This window comes from Bufo gargarizans, chromosome 3, assembly GCF_014858855.1.
Source record: "Bufo gargarizans isolate SCDJY-AF-19 chromosome 3, ASM1485885v1, whole genome shotgun sequence".
NCBI lineage: Eukaryota > Metazoa > Chordata > Amphibia > Anura > Bufonidae > Bufo > Bufo gargarizans.
Window position 1 is genome coordinate 17,737,605 of NC_058082.1, and position 17,739 is coordinate 17,755,343.

The following is a 17,739-nucleotide window of genomic DNA, read 5'->3' on the forward strand; positions in this document are numbered from 1 at the left end:
TACTCAACCTTCTACCTAGAGACACCTTGGTGCCATTATGCCACCATATGACCAGCTTTAACCTCACCCATTGTATCCTTCCCCCATCCCTTTTAGATTGTAAGTACTCATGGTCAGGGTCCTCTATCGTTCCCCTTTTCATATGTACAGTGTCATGGAATGAATGACCCTTTAATAATAATTAATATATAGATAGATAGATAATGACAATGCAGTTCCAGTCTGTAGCAGTCCAATTTTATTGTTTGACACCAATGCAAGCAAAGGAGATGGCGACTGGCGGTCAATGGCAGGACACTTAAAAAGGTTTTCCAAGATTTATTGTAACTGATGACCTATCCTCAGGTTCCCCACCGATCAGTCGTTTTGAGAGGGCAGCGGCACTCCTGTGAGCGCCGCATCCTTCTCAAAGCTTACCAAGCACAGCACCATACATTGTATAGCGGCTGTGCTTGGTATTGTACTCAGCCCTGTTCACTTCAATAGGGTTGAACTGTGTAATGTCAATGGCCTAGGAAAAGCTGAGAGAAGGTCGTGGCGGTCACAGGAGCACTGGTGCTTTTTCAAATATCTGATCGTGGGGGTCCCAGGTGTCGGACCCCTACTGATCAGATACTGATGACCTATCCGGAGGAAATAGTTGGGGCAGAGACACGGTGGACATGGTGGACAACGAAACTGTAGGAGCTGCTTGTCGCGAATCAAATGATTTTCTCTACTGGTGGTCTGACTGGGCCGTATGTAACCTTTTCAGCTTGTGTGCATTCCATCACATAATCAAGGCTCCCAACACCTTGACTGACTGGCCTAGATGTGGACAACTACTTAAAACGACCGTCCTGCTTCTCTCAGTCTAGTGATTCCCTACTTCTCAATGCCTGTCAACTGGGCAATATCTCTTTGAGTGTGTTGTAGAGTTATATCTAGCAGTCAACAATCTCTCACTAAGAGGCACACTACCCAGAAGTAGCTTCTGAGAGTTTTACAGCAATACATTTCTATCTGGGTGTATTATTTTCTTTGTCAACAAGGGTATATAGCGCGATAATAGCCACAACTAGCTTTTTCAAAATGGTTTCCAAGCTGTACAATCGAAGTCTTGCAAGACTTTGGACTTAACGAATGTCACCTCCGTACAGCAATTTAATCAAAGTCTTGCTCGACCTTAGCCACAAGACTAGATCGACTCTTTGGAAACCTCCAAATGGAGAAGCCTTTCTGGATCTGATCGGACCAGTATTTTATTGATTCATTTAGCACTGCAGCTATTATTGTGCTGTTTGTATCTATGTATTGTTATGAGAGCTATTGTCTCTCGCCTCCCTAGTTGACATGTTCCTTGTCCGAGTCAGATTAATGTGCATATTAATACAATTCTCACATATGATGCTAGGATGAAGAAATCAAAACTGGAACTTCTGTAGCAATTTCCCTGCCAGGAGTAAGAGCGTTGGTTTTCTGGTAGGAAGTTGTGTAAGTACATCGCATCTTCTGACATAAGAGAAATAGATATTGTTGGTCTTAACTTCCCTTTCTGGTTGCGTCTCGGACATATTTCGTTTGAGCAGTCGAATCACCTGCTGCCGATACCTGTCTTTCCTTTTCGTCGCCCAAGATTTGGCCAGACATACTTTCCAAGGGTGTATCGAAATTCATCCATATTCCGACTCCGATATATGCACAGATTCCAGATGATATACCTTCCGTATTGTCATCAGGTTTGCTTCAGTAATTCATCCGGATTCACATGCGTATTACTTCCCTCCTCCGTTTTTGATGCTCGCCCATAGACTTTAGTGTCCGTATTTGGAAGCAGGACCAGGACATGCTGCAGATATCACTGTTACGACCAGAGGATGTGGATCCTCTGTGTCTGCTGATAGAGGACTGGGAATTAGCCCAATATTGCTGACTGCTGACTCTCAGAGACAAGACCCTGGTGTCTGCACCAGTTACCCAGAATGCTGCTAACCGGCGGAGTAATACTGGCAGACAGTATTCAAAGGTCACTTGACAGATACAGGCAACACAAAGTTCAGAGCAATACAGCGTGCAGATATAAGCGGTCTCGTTGTCGGGCAGTGAAGGGTCTATATCCGGACGTACAGCAGGCGATGGGCAGATGCGTAGTCAAACGAAGCTGAGGTCAGAATCCAGGAAATCCAATAAACAGACACAGTGGGGCGCTTCAGCGGGAGTCAAGAGGTACAACAACCACGCTTGGGTACTTCATGATCAGTGAAGCTGCCTTAAATACAAATAGTCCTGCCTCCAGGTGGGGACGGTAATCAGGAACCAGCTGCCTACACCTATAAGAAAGGGAGAGGTGCGCGCGCGTGCTGCAGCGCATCAGATGGCACCTGGCAGTGACGATAGATGCGGCGGTATGCTGGCGGGCACCTGCGTCTCCTACAAGGTAAGCCAGTACCATGGGCCGGGACCCATAGTGCTGCGATGTGCAGACAGGGATCTGCCACCCTGCGGTGGAGACGCAGACCCCATACTGACAATCTGAAACACCCATGTGAACAGCCCTATTCGCGGAATCCAGTGCAGAAAATACGCTCCATATACTGACAGCAAGTACTGTCGTGTGAAAGATCCTTAAGGGTAAGAGGAAGATTTTTTTTTCTCTTTTTAAGTTTGTGATTTTTACCCTTTCATGACCGGGCTCAAAAAAGGCCTAAATGTCCAGGCAAGTTTTTGTGATTGTGACGCACGTGGTGGTTTTGTGACCATAGCTTTTTTATTTGTTTGACTACCAAAAGAATTTTTGTGTTTCTTTTTTTTTTTTACTTGACACTTATTAGAATGGTTTTTTAGATGTTTTTTTCCTTTATTTAGGTATAATTTGGAGGAAAACGGCTAATTATTATTAAAAAGTTTTTTTTTTAATTATAGCTTTTTATTTCTTAAATATTAAAACTGACACAAAAATTAATTACTGCAATGGGCTTCCTATTTTGTGACGATCGTTTTCATATGTAACATGTATAGGTTTGAGCAAACGGGGTGACTATGGTGACCAGGGGCTGACTGGGAACTTAAAAAGGCCCTGGAAAAAAAACTAAAAGTGGCCCGTGTTGTAGGTGGGTCCAAAGGCGGGACAACAGAATTAGGCAGGGCCAGCAATACCATGATGCAGCACAAAATACTGCCACCCAAGCCACAGTATGAAACTGTATCATTGTCCTGAGGATGGCAATACATTCATTAATACTGAGAACATCAGGTCTTTACGTACCTGGCTGGTGGCCAAAAGGACTTGGGTGGCCATCTGGGCATCGGCCCAACGTGAAATTTCCCTGTAGAGTCTATGGCCAATCCACCCATGATAGTGACAGTTTCTGTTAGCAAATGCATTTTAAATTTTTTACCCCTTTTTTTTTTTTTTTTATAGTTATTTTTAACTTATATTTTAATTTATTTTTGGCACATAGTATGTCCAACAGGAGGTTATTAAAAGACCTCTGGAGGACACAGACTTTTTTTCTTTAAACTTATATTTTTTCACAGTTTCTACTGTAACTGGGGCATCCACAAGAAACCCAGTTACAGGCATTACACACAGTCAGAGCTGAGCAGGGTCTCCTTAGACCCTGAAGCTCTGCTCCTGCCCCTGACATCCCCAGCAGTCATGTGACCGCCAGTACTAACAGAGACGGCGGCTCTACCGCTTCCTGCTGTCACGGAACAGCGGGTGTGGACCCACTGTGCCACTGACTGGCTATACTCTGGAGGGGGGTGTCTAAGCAACTACCTGGTTTTTACTAGAGCCTCTGATGGTGAGGATAGACTTGAGTCGTTAGAGTAGTTGCCAGGGGCTACTCCAGAGCAATCCTCGAGTCAGTGGCAGCTGGTCCAGGCAGACCAGGAGGTACCTGACTAGGTACCTGAAGTATAAACGTAGTCAGGCGAGCAGAGACATTACCAGGAGCGATGGTGCAGGACCGAAGGATGAGGCAGAGACGTAGTCAGACAGGCAAAAGGTCAGGGCAGGAGGCACAGGTTCAGGTCAGGCAATCCGGGTCAGCAACAGTAGAGTCAAAGCAAGCAAGCAGGCAGGGATCAGACGATAAGCAGAGTCCAGGGAGGAAGTATAGGTCAGGAACAAAAGTGGTAATCAGGCTCTTTAGCAAAAGACAAGGACCTTGACATTGAGGCATCTGGGAATAGGGCAGAGCCACTTAAGTACCTGCAGGAGAGCCAGGGTTGGTCAGCGAGGTCACCTGACCTAACCCACACAGCCCAGCAAGTGATGCGCTTAGAGCAGTGTAACATGAACCCAGCTGAACTCAGGCTGTAGGCAGGGCTGAGTGGAAGCTGTGGAGCTGCTCACTGAGATGGTCGCACATGCTCAGTTTCATCCGTCACCTGACTCTTGAGTCGTGATAGGGAGAGCATGGACAAGCCCCCTAAACTGCAGCAGAAAAGACAGCAGAGCAATAAACAGGGAGATCTCTGGATCCATGTCAGGTACAGGGCTGGTTCTAGCTTTGTTAGAGATTGTCATGTCCTATATGATTGAGTAAATAAATGGGACCAGTGGCTCTACTCACCCAGAACAGTGGACCAGGTGCTCACTCCAAAAAAGGCGCACCTAACATCAGAAATTAAAAATAGTAAATAGATTGGAGGGCGCTCAATATCTAATGCTGCATGAAACACTCAAATGCAGGTGGGTCAAAGCAAATGTTTGTATTCACATACACCATAAGCGGAGCGGACTTGGAGACTCAGAATAGGTGTCACGACTGAGGATGGGGGAAACCCTCAGCCGTGAGATGCCAGGTGTTGTAAAGGCTACTCGGCCATGAGAACAGGATAGGGAGCAGGTCACCTCCTCACGCATCCCTACCCTGACCCTAACTCCTAACCTGCATGGGCCGACCTTTAAGGTAGGAGGACCCATGCGCAGGAACCTCGGAGCCCTGACTTACCCTCCGCAGATCCCTGAGCTAGGAGCTGGGTAAGACGACCTACTCCTCCTTGGCACGGAGGAGCAGGAGTCTCAATGGTCAAGCTGTTGGGAAAAGGGGGACATGAACAGCCTCACGGGAATGGCAGGCGAACACTAAGTTCCACCAACCTGCCACAGCCTTGCTGACTGGATCCCTGAGCAGACAGGAATCCAGAACCGTGAGCTGCACCAAAACATAAGAAGGTCCCAACAGAACAACATACAACATAAACACACAGGCAAACTTAAACATAAACTTAGACCAGAACTTAGACCTATGACCACAGTGGTGGCTCTCACTGGCAGATAGCAACACAGGAGGCTGCTCCAGCTAGCAAGGCTGAAGCAACCTACTGAGCCATGCAAAAGGCCCAGGCTATATAGGCCAAGAAGCCACACCCAACGAAAGGACACACCCAGTGACATCAGACACACTGGGAAGGGAGTTAACCCTTCCAACACCACAGAAGGGAAACTCACAAACATAAAGGGGAAGTGTCCAACTCAACATCACACACTGTGGCTGTTGCCGCTGGCAACGACATGGATGGCAACCCTGTCCTGGGAGTCAGCCCGAAGGCCGGGACAGTGCCACCACATGTACACATTACCACCAAACGTTGCCACGGACAACCACAGTGAGGGGAAAGGTGTCAGTGCACACCACACATACTACACAGAGTGCACACAGACAAACAACAGTGCATAAATACACACGCACCTAACAGAAAGGTTGTTAGGTGCAACCGCATGCAACTGCAGCAAGCTGCCTAGCCACGCTCAGGCTGCTGCTGCACATACACATGAGACAAACAGTTGCCCGCGGCAACCACAAGTTAGGCCACACGCCAGCGGCCCTGTGGTTTTAACCCACACGAAACCGCAGGCAACCGCATGCGGTTAGAGAGTCACGGTCATAGCCATGGCCGTGACAGTAGGTTGGAGATCTCACTGTGTACATCATGAGGTTCCATTCACTGCATTTGAGTGTTCCCTGCAGCATTGGATATTGAGCGCCCTACAATCTATTTACTATGTCCTATGTGATGTCTGATTTTCATTTTTTAGATTAGTCATGGGATAACCCCTTTAAGGCAGAAAAGTGCATGTGTTTCATTAGAAAGCTCTTTGCACACTTAAGCCGCTCAGCACATGTTTCTTGGCAGTGAGGATCCTGTTTCCTGGGACTTGTAGTGAGTTGTCAGGAGATCTGGGTGTCGAGTCTCTTCCGTGTTTCCCTGCATTGGTTAAGCCAGAGCTGGCAGCATTGTATCTAAGCAGTGAGTCACATGCTGGAAGGACTGGTTCACTTCCAGGAATGTGGGCGTGATACGGAAGAGGAGTCCTCATACAGCTTAGCTTATTTTCACTTTTACACGGCTCGCTAAGAACCAAGGTCGATGTAAGTAATGGTTACTATATGCATCGTACAGGGTACAGAGGATCTTGAAGGGTTTCACTTCATACAACCTTACTTCAAGAGCAAACCCTTCAGAAATGTATCTGAGGATAAACTAATAGTAGAGGATCCCATTCCTGGGATCCATGAGGATGAAGTCATAGTAGAGAATCCTGTTCCTGGAAACCCTGAGGATAAGCCAGTAGTAGAGGAGCCCGTTCCTGGGATCACTGAGGGTAAACTAATAGTAGAGGATCCTGTTCCTGGGATCCGTGAGGATGACGTGATAGTAGAGAATCCTGTTCCAGGGGTCCCTGAGTATGACGTGATAGCAGACAGTCCTGTTCCTGGGATCCCTGAGGATGAAGTGATAGTAGACAGTCCTGTTCCTGGGATCCCTGAGGATGAAGTTATAGTAGACAGTCCTTTTCCTGGGATCCCTGAGGATGACGTGATAGTAGACAGTCCTGTTCCTGGGATCCCTGAGGATGAAGTTATAGTAGACAGTCCTGTTCCTGGGATCCCTGAGGATGAAGTGATAGTAGAAAGTCCTGTTCCTGGGATCCCTGAGGATGAAGTTATAGTAGACAGTCCTGTTCCTGGGATCCCTGAGGATGAAGTGATAGTAGAGAATCCTGTTCCTGGGATCCCTGAGGATGAAGTGATAGTAGACAGTCCTGTTTCTTGGATCTCTGAGGATGAGCTGACAGTAAAGGATCTTATTCCTGGGATCCCTGAGGATAAGCTAATAGTAGAGGTAACCATTCCTGGGATACGTGAGGATAAACTAATGATAGAGAACCCCATTCCTGGCATCCCTGAGGATAAACTAATAGTAGAGGATCCTGTTTTTGGGATCCATGAGCATAAGCTTATACTAGAGGATCCTGTTCCTGGGATCCATGAGGATAAGATAATAGTAGAGCATCCCAATCATGGGATCCCTGAGGAAAAGCAAATATTCTGTTCCCAGTATTCCTGGGGATAAGCTCACACTAGAGGCTCTCGTTCCTGAGATTCCCAAGGATGAACTGATAGTAGAGGATCCTGCTCCTGGGATCCCTGAGGATTAGATAATAGTAGAGTACCCCAATCATTGGATCCCTGATAATAAGCTAATAGTAGAGGATCCTGTTCCTGGGATCCTTGGGGATAAGCTGACACTAGAGGATCTCATTCCTGAGATTCCCAAGGATGAAGTGATAGTAGAGAATACTGTTTCTGGTATCTCTGTGGTTGAGCTAATAGTAGATGGTCCCATTCCTGGGATCTCAGATAATAGGGGGTATTGTTCCTGGATCCTTGAGATCTGCTATAACAATATGAAATTGTACATATCCATGTGCAGAAGGGAAATGAAAAATTACATGACACAGTTTAAGTAACAAAGGGTCCATTGAGAAGGAGAAGCCACATAATTTCATCTGAACAGAGAGCGGTCTCCCACCCTACTAGCCATTGCTTCCAGCACTGATAGACAAGAGGGTCACTTAAGGATATTATATGGATATTATATTAATTATATATATATATATATATATATACAGACGTGGACAAAATTGTTGGTACCCTTTGGTCAATGAAAGAAAAAGTCACAATGGTCACAGAAATAACTTTAATCTGACAAAAGTAATAATAAATTAAAATTCTATAAATGTTAACCAATGAAAGTCAGACATTGTTTTTCAACCATGCTTCAACAGAATTATGTAAAAAAATAAACTCATGAAACAGGCATGGACAAAAATGATGGTACCCCTAGAAAACACAGAACATAATGTGACCAAAGGGACATGTTAATTCAAGGTGTGTCCACTAATTAGCATCACAGGTGTCTACAACCTTGTAATCAGCCATTGGGCCTATATATATGGCTCCAGGTAATCACTGTGTTGTTTGGTGATATGGTGTGTACCACACTCGACATGGACCAGAGGAAGCAAAGGAAAGAGCTGTCTCAAGAGATCAGAAAGAAAATTATAGACAAGCATGTTAAAGGTAAAGGCTATAAGACCATCTCCAAGCAACTAGATGTTCCTGTGAGTACAGTTGCACATATTATTCATAAGTTTAAGATCCATGGGACTGTAGCCAACCTCCCTGGACGTGGCCGCAGGAGGAAAATTGATGACAAATCTAAGAGACGGATAATCCGAATGGTAACAAAAGAGCCTAGAAAGACTTCTAAAGAGATTCAAGGTGAACTTCATGCTCAAGGAACATCAGTGTCAGATCGCACCATCCGTCGTTGTTTGAGCCAAAGTGGACTACATGGGAGACGACCAAGGAGGACACCATTGTTGAAAACGAATCATAAAAAAGCAAGACTGGAATATGCCAAACTACATGTTGACAAGCCACAAAGCTTCTGGGAGAATGTCCTGTGGACAGATGAGACAAAAATCGAAGTTTTTGCCAAGGCACATCAGCTGTATGTTCACAGACGAAAAAATGAAGCATATCAAGAAAAGAACACTGTCCCTACTGTGAAACATGGAGGAGGCTCTGTTATGTTCTGGGGCTGCTTTGCTGCGTCTGGCACAGGGTGTCTTGAATCTGTGCAGGGTACAATGAAATCTCAAGACTATCAAGGAATTCTAGAGAGAAATGTACTAGCCAGTGTCAGAAAGCTTGGTCTCAGTCGCAGGTCATGGGTCTTGCAACAGGACAATGACCCAAAACACACCGCTAAAAACACCCAAGAATGGCTAAGAGGAAAAAATTGGACTATTCTAAAGTGGCCTTCTATGAGCCCTGACCTCAATCCTATTGAGCATCTTTGGAAGGAGCTGAAACATGCAGTCTGGAAAAGGCACCCTTCAAACCGGACACAACTGGAGCAGTTTGCTCATGAGGAGTGGGCCAAAATACCTGCTGAGAGGTGCAGATGTCTCATTGACAGTTACAGGAAGCGTTTGATTGCAGTGATTGCCTCAAAAGGTTGCGCAACAAAATATTAAGTTAGGGGTACCATCATTTTTGTCCATGCCTGTTTCATGAGTTTATTTTTTTACATAATTCTGTTGAAGCATGGTTGAAAAACAATGTCTGACTTTCATTGGTTAACATTTATAGAATTTTAATTTATTATTACTTTTGTCAGATTAAAGTTATTTCTGTGACCATTGTGACTTTTTCTTTCATTGACCAAAGGGTACCAACAATTTTGTCCACGTCTGTATATATCATAATAGGTATTATATGTCCGTTCACTACACGGGGTCACTAGTTGTGCTCTTTAAACATTACAGGGGTTTCCAGGACTTAAATGCTGATGACATATCCTCAGGATAAGTCATCAATATCTAATTGGTGGGGCCCAACTCCCCCAACAAACCTGTTGAAAGGGGCTGGGGTATTCAGGCGAACATTGATTCCTCTTCTTCGGCCAGTAATGTCCATCAGTCACATTTAAGTGTTTGGGATTGAGCTGCAATACCAAACCCGGGCACTATACGGTGTACAGCCGTGTGCTTAGTATACTATGACCAGGCAGCAGCATTAGTCCGAGCGCTGCTGATCAGCAGGGGTAATGGGTGTTGGACTTCCACCAATCTCATATCGATTACCTATTATGAGGGTAGATCATTAATACTTAATTTCTAGAAACCCCCTTTAAACTTTTTCTGCCGTCCAGGATGGGAACTAAACTTACAACTCTAATTGTAGATTTTTTAGAAGTTGACTTCATGTGGATTTGAAGTTTCAGTTCAGTATTTTTGTCCACACAATTTACCTACAGAATTTTTTAAATAATGTAAATAAAAAGTGTGTGGGTGAAACCAGTCTGAAAAATACTACAATTAAATATTAGGGGGACTTGAATACATTCTCAGAACTTCCCAAAAATGTTTTGGTAAGTCCAGCTTCCCATAAAAGAAGTTCTTTATTAATTAGGAATAAAATCCAGTTATCGATTAGTCATGAGGAAGAATCCAAATGTTTTGGGGTCTGAAACGCGTAGACTGTACACACTGATGAGCGCTGCAGTTTTTACACTTCTTTTCTCAGAACCTGTACAAACACATGTCCTAAAAACCGTCCAAACCACAAGGGATCTAAATCTAATTTCCAGCTAAAAACAGAATTCTATACACAGCAGACGTTTGGCCGATCCCTCCGGTATTGGTAGGTTTTGCCAGTGCTCATCTCTTGGGCGACACCAACTCAAAACACCCTTCATGCAACCTTGTGATATCATGCTTCACCTTGATAATGCAAAACAATCTCACCCTTTTCAGGGTGCTATGCGTCACTGAAAATGTTGAGGCAAAAGAATATTCGGTGCAACACAAGAATATTCATTTTTCTTATGCAGAGGCACAGCAAGCTTGATGGTTGCAATCACTTTAGGTGGTACACAGGCATTCTGGTTACACACATGGAGTGGGGATCTAACAGCAGTTTTGAGCTGAGGCCTTACAGACAGAGGGAACGGCATATTCCTCTGTCCTCACTGGGAACACATGACACGAATGCATGTGACTGCAGGAGTCGAAAGGAATGGGCACTTACTCAGGTTCCCCAGCTTCTCGGGATCTCATGTTAGAATACAACATTTCTACATTTTAAGGCTGTTTGTTACCAATTACAATGTAGTATTTTTTTCATTCTTTTTAGGTGTGAGAATTGCTGGTTCCATGTAGATTTCATCATCGAATAACAATGCACGTTCCAAATTTCACCCAGCAACCAAACGTTGGTTCTTCTTCTCAATATCAGTTTACTCATAACTACTCCTAACATGCAGACATCTCATGAAGATCTAAACTAGAATTTTTGAGCATTGCAGAAGAATGATGGAGTCTGAAAAACCTGAACTTTTTGGGTACTACTTTCAGATACCTATAAAGGCAGAAGTGAAAAAAGTCCAGATCTCCATGTTGTCTTCTTCAGTTCAGGAGAAAATAAGACAACTGGGAGGTTGCACCAAAGCCTCTTATGTCGTAGTTGTGTCACCAATTACTATTCAGAAGTTACCAAAGAGCCACAAATCAAGAACACATTCTCCTGTGACAATGAGTGACACAAGTCAGTCATCCAATGTAAGATCTATGGGAAAAGCAGACAAACAGACGAAGAAAGACCTTGGGACTTACCTAGTTCCTGTTAAATGTTCTAAAGACATTGCACTGACCATATTACAGCTGGCCCAAACAAGCAATGAGGATAAGTCCAGTTCTGAGAGTGAATCGTCAAACTTCAGCAACTCTCTTGTTCTCAACCACAACCTACAGATGATTGAGATGAAAGCCAAGACTCTGTACGTCTACAAAAACATTATGTATTTACTGCCTAAAAGCCAGGAAGCAAACACAAGTGATAAAGAAATCGAAGCAGAGAATTCAGAGGCCACCGAATCCCAGGCAGGGGCCAAATTGAGAAAAAGAAAATACAAGCACAAGAGCCTGGGCTGCGTGACACTGCGCAGTTTCTCATTTCTGCAGCAGCAAGATCGCAGAATAGTGGGCAGTGTGACTGAGAAATCTGCAACGATTGTGAAATCGTGCAATAAAGAAAGATGTGATCTGCCAGACGAAATGAAACCCATCGATGTTGGTCCATCTTCAGGATCTTCTACCGGTCTACAGGTAAATTGCCAAGTTAAAGGGGTTGTCCCATCTCAACATTTATTGCATATGGAAGGTATGTGCCACCAACGTCCGATAGATGCAGGGCCCCCCTATCTTAATAAAGAGTACACTGTGTAAGCGTGGCTTTCTCCATTCACTGCAATGGGACTTCTGAAAATAGTCAAGTACTCGCTGGCTATTTTTTGAAAGTCCCATAACAGTGAATGGAGAAGACACCACGCATGCACAGCGTCCTTTTTAGGGGGCCCCGCACTAGCAGACATTTAAGGCACAGCCTAATAATATGTCATAAATGTTCAGCTGAGACAACTCCTTTAACCCTTTCATGCTCCATGATATATACAACACTGTGATCTTGTGGGTACTGCCACTGTACCCATGAGGACAGCAGCAGGAGCACGACTGATACACATTGCTGGGCTCCTGCTGCAACTGCCAGGAGAGTAGATTACTCCGCTCCCAAAAGTTTAATTCCATAGATGCCATAGTCAATAGATACCATGGCATCTAAGTAGTTAGTTAGAGTAGTTCCTGACAATGGCATCAGGGTCTGCCATCTACAAAAGCCTAATAGACCCGGCATGTCATTTACACCACACAGTGAACATCATAAAAATACAAAATGTCCCCCCCCCCAAAATAAATAAATAAATAAAATATATATATATATATATATATATAAAACGAACTAACTTTGCAGCTAGGATACTATTTACCGGGTTATCCGGGTCCTATAGACAAACAAGGGCTGTCTTTATAATTATTTATTCTTATGCCTCTGTTATAGGTTTCTTGACCACCTTACATTGATTTTTGTATGGTTGATTGTTCCAACTGGTTCCTACAAATTGTGCCCAGCTTTGTAGGTTTTAGAAAGAGATGTTCTACAAATACATATGGCTGTGATGTACCATTGTGAATATACACCAATGTAGTGAATATACACCAATGATACACAAACAGAATGTCATTGTGTGATTTTTATATTTGTGGCTCCATCTGATGTCTCTTTCTTCTTCATCTCCAGATGTCTTTTTGGGAACAATCAGAAAGACAAATTAAAAGAAAATTGCCTTATCTCAGTAACGAGCAACCATTTATAAAAAAAAACTCATCAAAGTGATTCTGATGCAAAGCAAGACTCAATTGTAGCAAAGAATGTCCTGGTCCGTTCTCCTCTCCAGCCCCACCCATCATCTTCAGATGCTCCTTCTCCTCTAAGTCCTCAAGAGTCACCTGTATCATTTGCTCATGAGAAATCATCTCCATGTGGATATCTAAGTGATTCTGGTGCCATACAAGACTCAACTGTAGCAAAGAATGTCCTGGTCTGTTCTCCTCTCCAGACCTACCTATTATCTTCAGATGCTCCTTCTCCTCTACGTCCTCAAGAGTCACCTGTATCATTTTCTCATGATGAAACATCTCCATGTGGATATCTAAGTGATTCTGGTTCCAAACAAGGCTCAACTGTAGCAAAGAATGTCCTGATCCGTTCTCCTCTCCAGGCCCACCCATCATCTTCAGATGCTCCTTCTCCTCTAAGTCCTCAAGAGTCAACGGTATCATTTTCTCATGAAGAAACATCTCCATGTGGATATTTGAGTGATTCTAGTGCCAAACAAGACTCAACTGTAGCAAAGAATGTCCTTGACCATTCTCCTCTCCAGACCAACCCATCATCTTCAGATGTTCCTTCTCCTCCAAGTCCTCAAGAGTCACCTGCATCATTTTCTCATGAGGAAACACCTCCAAGACAAAAAACTACAGATCTTGAAAGACTCTCTTCCTCTTCCAGTCTATTGTGCAATACCCCTCAACATGCAGCTTCCACACCATTGAGATACCACCCAACTTGTGCAGATAATATGAGTCCTCCTCATCACAAAGCCAAGTCCAGTCTGTGCTGGTCGGAGTTTACCACAGGTTCTGAAAAAAGTTATGATACAGATAAAACATCATCTGCTAGTGAACCCTCTCTGATGTTTAACCACTTAAGGTATGAGCAGCCCTTTTTTTTTCTTGACATAGATGATACAACCAGAGACGAGAAAAGACAGAGACTTTTTGATCGTGTGATAGAGTTAAAGAAAAAAGTTGAGGAAATGCAGCAAAAGTCAAATTAGAATCTATTTGTGATAACTTGAAAATAAATATGGTATTCCATAATTGTCTGATTAGTTGGGGATCGGACTACTATAGAAATAGCTCTAGTCCCCAGGTGTGGGACTGTCACCAAAATAAATGAGAGTCACAGACTGTTCATTGTAGCCAATCAATTAGACATTGAAGGCATCAAATAGATATACCATTAATCTCTACTGTAGAAAAAACCTCTTATTAACACCTTGGTCTGGTGGAAGCCTGTGTCTAGGGTCAACATCATACAATTAGGTTCCTGTGATCACATGGGTACAGCGATTGTTCATGCACAATCACCCATGTGGAGGCATCTGGGTTTGACCACCTTGTGGCAATGGCTGGAATTAACCCTGTTTAATGCCATGATCAATAGTGGTTCTGGTATTAAATGAATGGAGAGGTCTCTTTGCCACCTGAGTGTCACTCATGTATCTACCAAAAGGGCCCTTAAAAGGGTTTTCAGGACCGTAATATTGATACATAGCTCTGCACACCAGTTAGTGCCTGTGAATAGCACCACTATCCGGTGTATGGAGCTATGCTGCTCCAATGTGTGTCCCAGAGAGCCGCAGTCCGTTCAAACAGCTGGCTGGTGGAGGTCTCCGGATTTGGACCCTACTGATCTGATGTTGATGATAAATCTTAAGAATAGGTCATCAATACTACAGTTCCAGTTTAGAAAACCCCTTTAAGGGCATAATCTGCTGTGTTTAAAGGGAGTCTGTCAGCACAACGTCTGGTGAGCCAATGCCACTATCCCAAGTAAAACTGCTTTTGATTGATACGCAAATAATCTGTTAAGTGCATCAAGGGGAGGATTGAGAAACTCGGTGCACCCTACCTTTTTCATCATCTCCCTCTCCTCTATAAGTGACAGACTTCTGCATCGTGATCTCATCTGGCCCTGACATCACATGCATGCACCGTTCGGTAAATCTGCATGGAGTTTAAATGTTCTCCTTGTGTTCTCATGGGTTTCATCCCACCCTGATAGGAAAATAGACTTATATTGTGAGCCTCAATGGGGACAGTGACTGTAGATGATGATAATCTGAAACAGCGCTCGTCAAATGTTCGTACATCCGGTGGAATTATCTGAGGGGTGAACACCTCAATCATCATTCCCAGGAAGCAGATGGTGGGGTCTAAACCGCCTCTGCCGACCAGGAACAATGATTTTTTTATGAGCTGCAGCCGTCTCTCATCATCAGACTGTGGAGGTGATCGCCACATCTAAATCCAGTCCCCCCGACTGTTATTGAGCAAGCCATGATGCCCCAGAGAAGCAGCAGCTATTAGACCATGTCTATTGTTATGTGTACTGTCACCACCACCCCGTCGTGACCGCTACTGCTCGTGCCCCAGCAGTAAGGTGCTCTGACTACTCTGTTACTGACCCAGCTTATTATAGGACAATGGAGCACATTTATTAAGATCAGCATTTTAGACGCTGGTCTTAAAGGGGTATTCCCATCAGTGGTTTTGATACTTACCTGCAGCGAGCACGACGTCCACTTCCTGGATTCAGCTGGGCTTGAGCGACGTCTTCTCCCGGCCGGGCCGCGCTTGCACAGAAGACTGAAGATTTTCTCCCGGCTGGGCAGCGCAATGTCCTTAACGCACACGCCGCCACACATGCGCCATGGTGACTTATTCCTGTCCTGTATAGTACAGAGCCGGCGTGTGCGTTCGCGGCTCTGTACTATACTGGCCAGCAAGAAGTCATCATGGCGCAAGCGCGGAGGCGTGCGCGTTCAGGACATTGCGTGGCCAGGGAGAAAATCTTCAGTCTTCTGCGCAAGCGCGGCCACAGGATTTGAGAGACGACAGGTGGCCGTAACTAGGGGAGACAAAAGACAACAGTCAGGTAAGAGGGGACTTATTTTTTCCAAAAGGGTGGGAATTGGGTAATAAAATGTATTTACAAAAATGAGCACTGTCAAATCATTAATAGATTTAACAGTGATCGTTGTGATGGGATAACCCCTTTAACCGCCTTCGGACCGCCTAACGCAGGATCGCGGTCCGGAGGCGGCAGCTCCAGGCAGAGTCACGCAGCGGTGCGTCATCTTGCGAGACGCGAGATGACGCGCTTAGCCGGACTGCGCATCGCGGGCCGGCATTTGTTCGAGGGCTGTCACGTCATCAGCTTGCCAGCTAATGATCGTGGCTGGCAAGCTGATGATTTTTTAAAAATCCAATCAGAAGCCATATAACACATTATATTTGTAAATATAATGTGTTAAATGGCTTCCCTGCTCCTCTGCTGGTCCTTTTGGTCGGTTGGTTCCAGCAGAGGAGCAGGCATCACAGTGAGTAGCACCAAACACCACACACTTAGCCCCAGATCACCCCCCTGCACCCCAATTAACCCCTTGATCACCCCTTGATCACCCCTGTCAATCATCTAGTGAAAGGAAAAAAGTGATCAGTGTAAACTGTCAATCACTTTACAAGCGCTGCGGCGAAAAATCAGTTTTGATATTTTTTATCAACCGCAGCGGCCTCCGGTACTTCGCTAGCCTCCCATTTGTAAGACAGGCTTGCTTTTTTTCTTGGGTAGTCTCAGGGAATACCCCTAAATTTAGTTGCCCAAATGTCAAACAGGGGGTATTCTTCTGAAGAGGCCTACAGGCTTCTGACCCAGTCAGATGAGGAATGGGAACCCTCATCTGACGAATCCAGCGGGTCAGAATATGAACCTGTAGAAAGCAGGGTCAGTCTGACCCAAAGTTCGGACGAGGAGGTTGAGGTCCCTGATACCACCAGGCGTACCCGGCCCCGTGTCGCTAGACCACAGGTTGCGCAGGATCCGCTTCAAGGGCAGCAGAGTGGGGCTGGCGCTGTCGGATTACGTGGTGAGGCATACACCAGCAGCGCAGCCCTCCCTGGACCTAGTACCAGCACTGCCGTACAACATGGTGAAGTGGCGAGCACCAGAAGGGCAGTTGAAGCTGGTACGGTGGCACGTGCAGTAGTTACCCCGTCGCAGCCACCGCAAAGACGTGCCCGTAGACCCCCTAGAATCCCTGAGGTGCTGGCAAACCCTGATTGGCAGCCCCCAACTTCAGCCGCACCATTAGTTCCCCCTTTCACCGCCCAGTCTGGAGTTCGGGTTGAGACAGCTCAGATCGGTTCGGCCCTGGGATTTTTTGAGCTGTTCTTGACTGCGAAGCTCTTGGACTTAGTCGTGGCAGAAACAAACCGGTATGCCACACAATTTATAACCGCCAACCCGGGAAGCTATTATGCCCAGCCTTTCCGGTGGAAACCAGTCCAAGTTTCCAAAATTAAAACTTTTCTGGGCCTTCTCCTCAACATGGGTCTAACTAAAAAGCATGAATTGCGGTCATATTGGTCCACGAACCCAATTCATAACATGCCCATGTTCTCTGCTGCCATGTTCAGGGCACGATTTGAGGCCATCCTGCGTTTCCTGCACTTTAGCGACAACACCACCTCCCGTCCCAGAGGCCACCCAGCTTTTGACCGGCTCCACAAAATTCGGCCCCTCATAGACCACTTCAACCAGAAATTTGCAATTTGTATACCCCTGAGCAAAACATCTGCGTAGACGAGTCCCTAATACATTTTACCGGGCGCCTTGGCTTCAAACAATACATCCCAAGCAAGCGTGCCCGGTA

The 17,739-nt window shown here is 45.1% G+C and overlaps 1 protein-coding gene across 1 annotated transcript in view; it reads left to right on the plus strand.

Moving 5' to 3' along the window:
• The first annotated feature begins 13,821 nt into the window (after nucleotides 1–13,821).
• The window catches only part of LRIF1 (ligand dependent nuclear receptor interacting factor 1), a 35,397-nt gene continuing 31,479 nt past the window's right edge, over nucleotides 13,822–17,739 (plus strand). Inside the window, exon 1 of the mRNA XM_044284979.1 lies at nucleotides 13,822–13,952. Within this exon, the coding sequence (XP_044140914.1) occupies nucleotides 13,822–13,952 (131 nt within the window). The remainder of the gene's footprint in view (nucleotides 13,953–17,739) is intronic.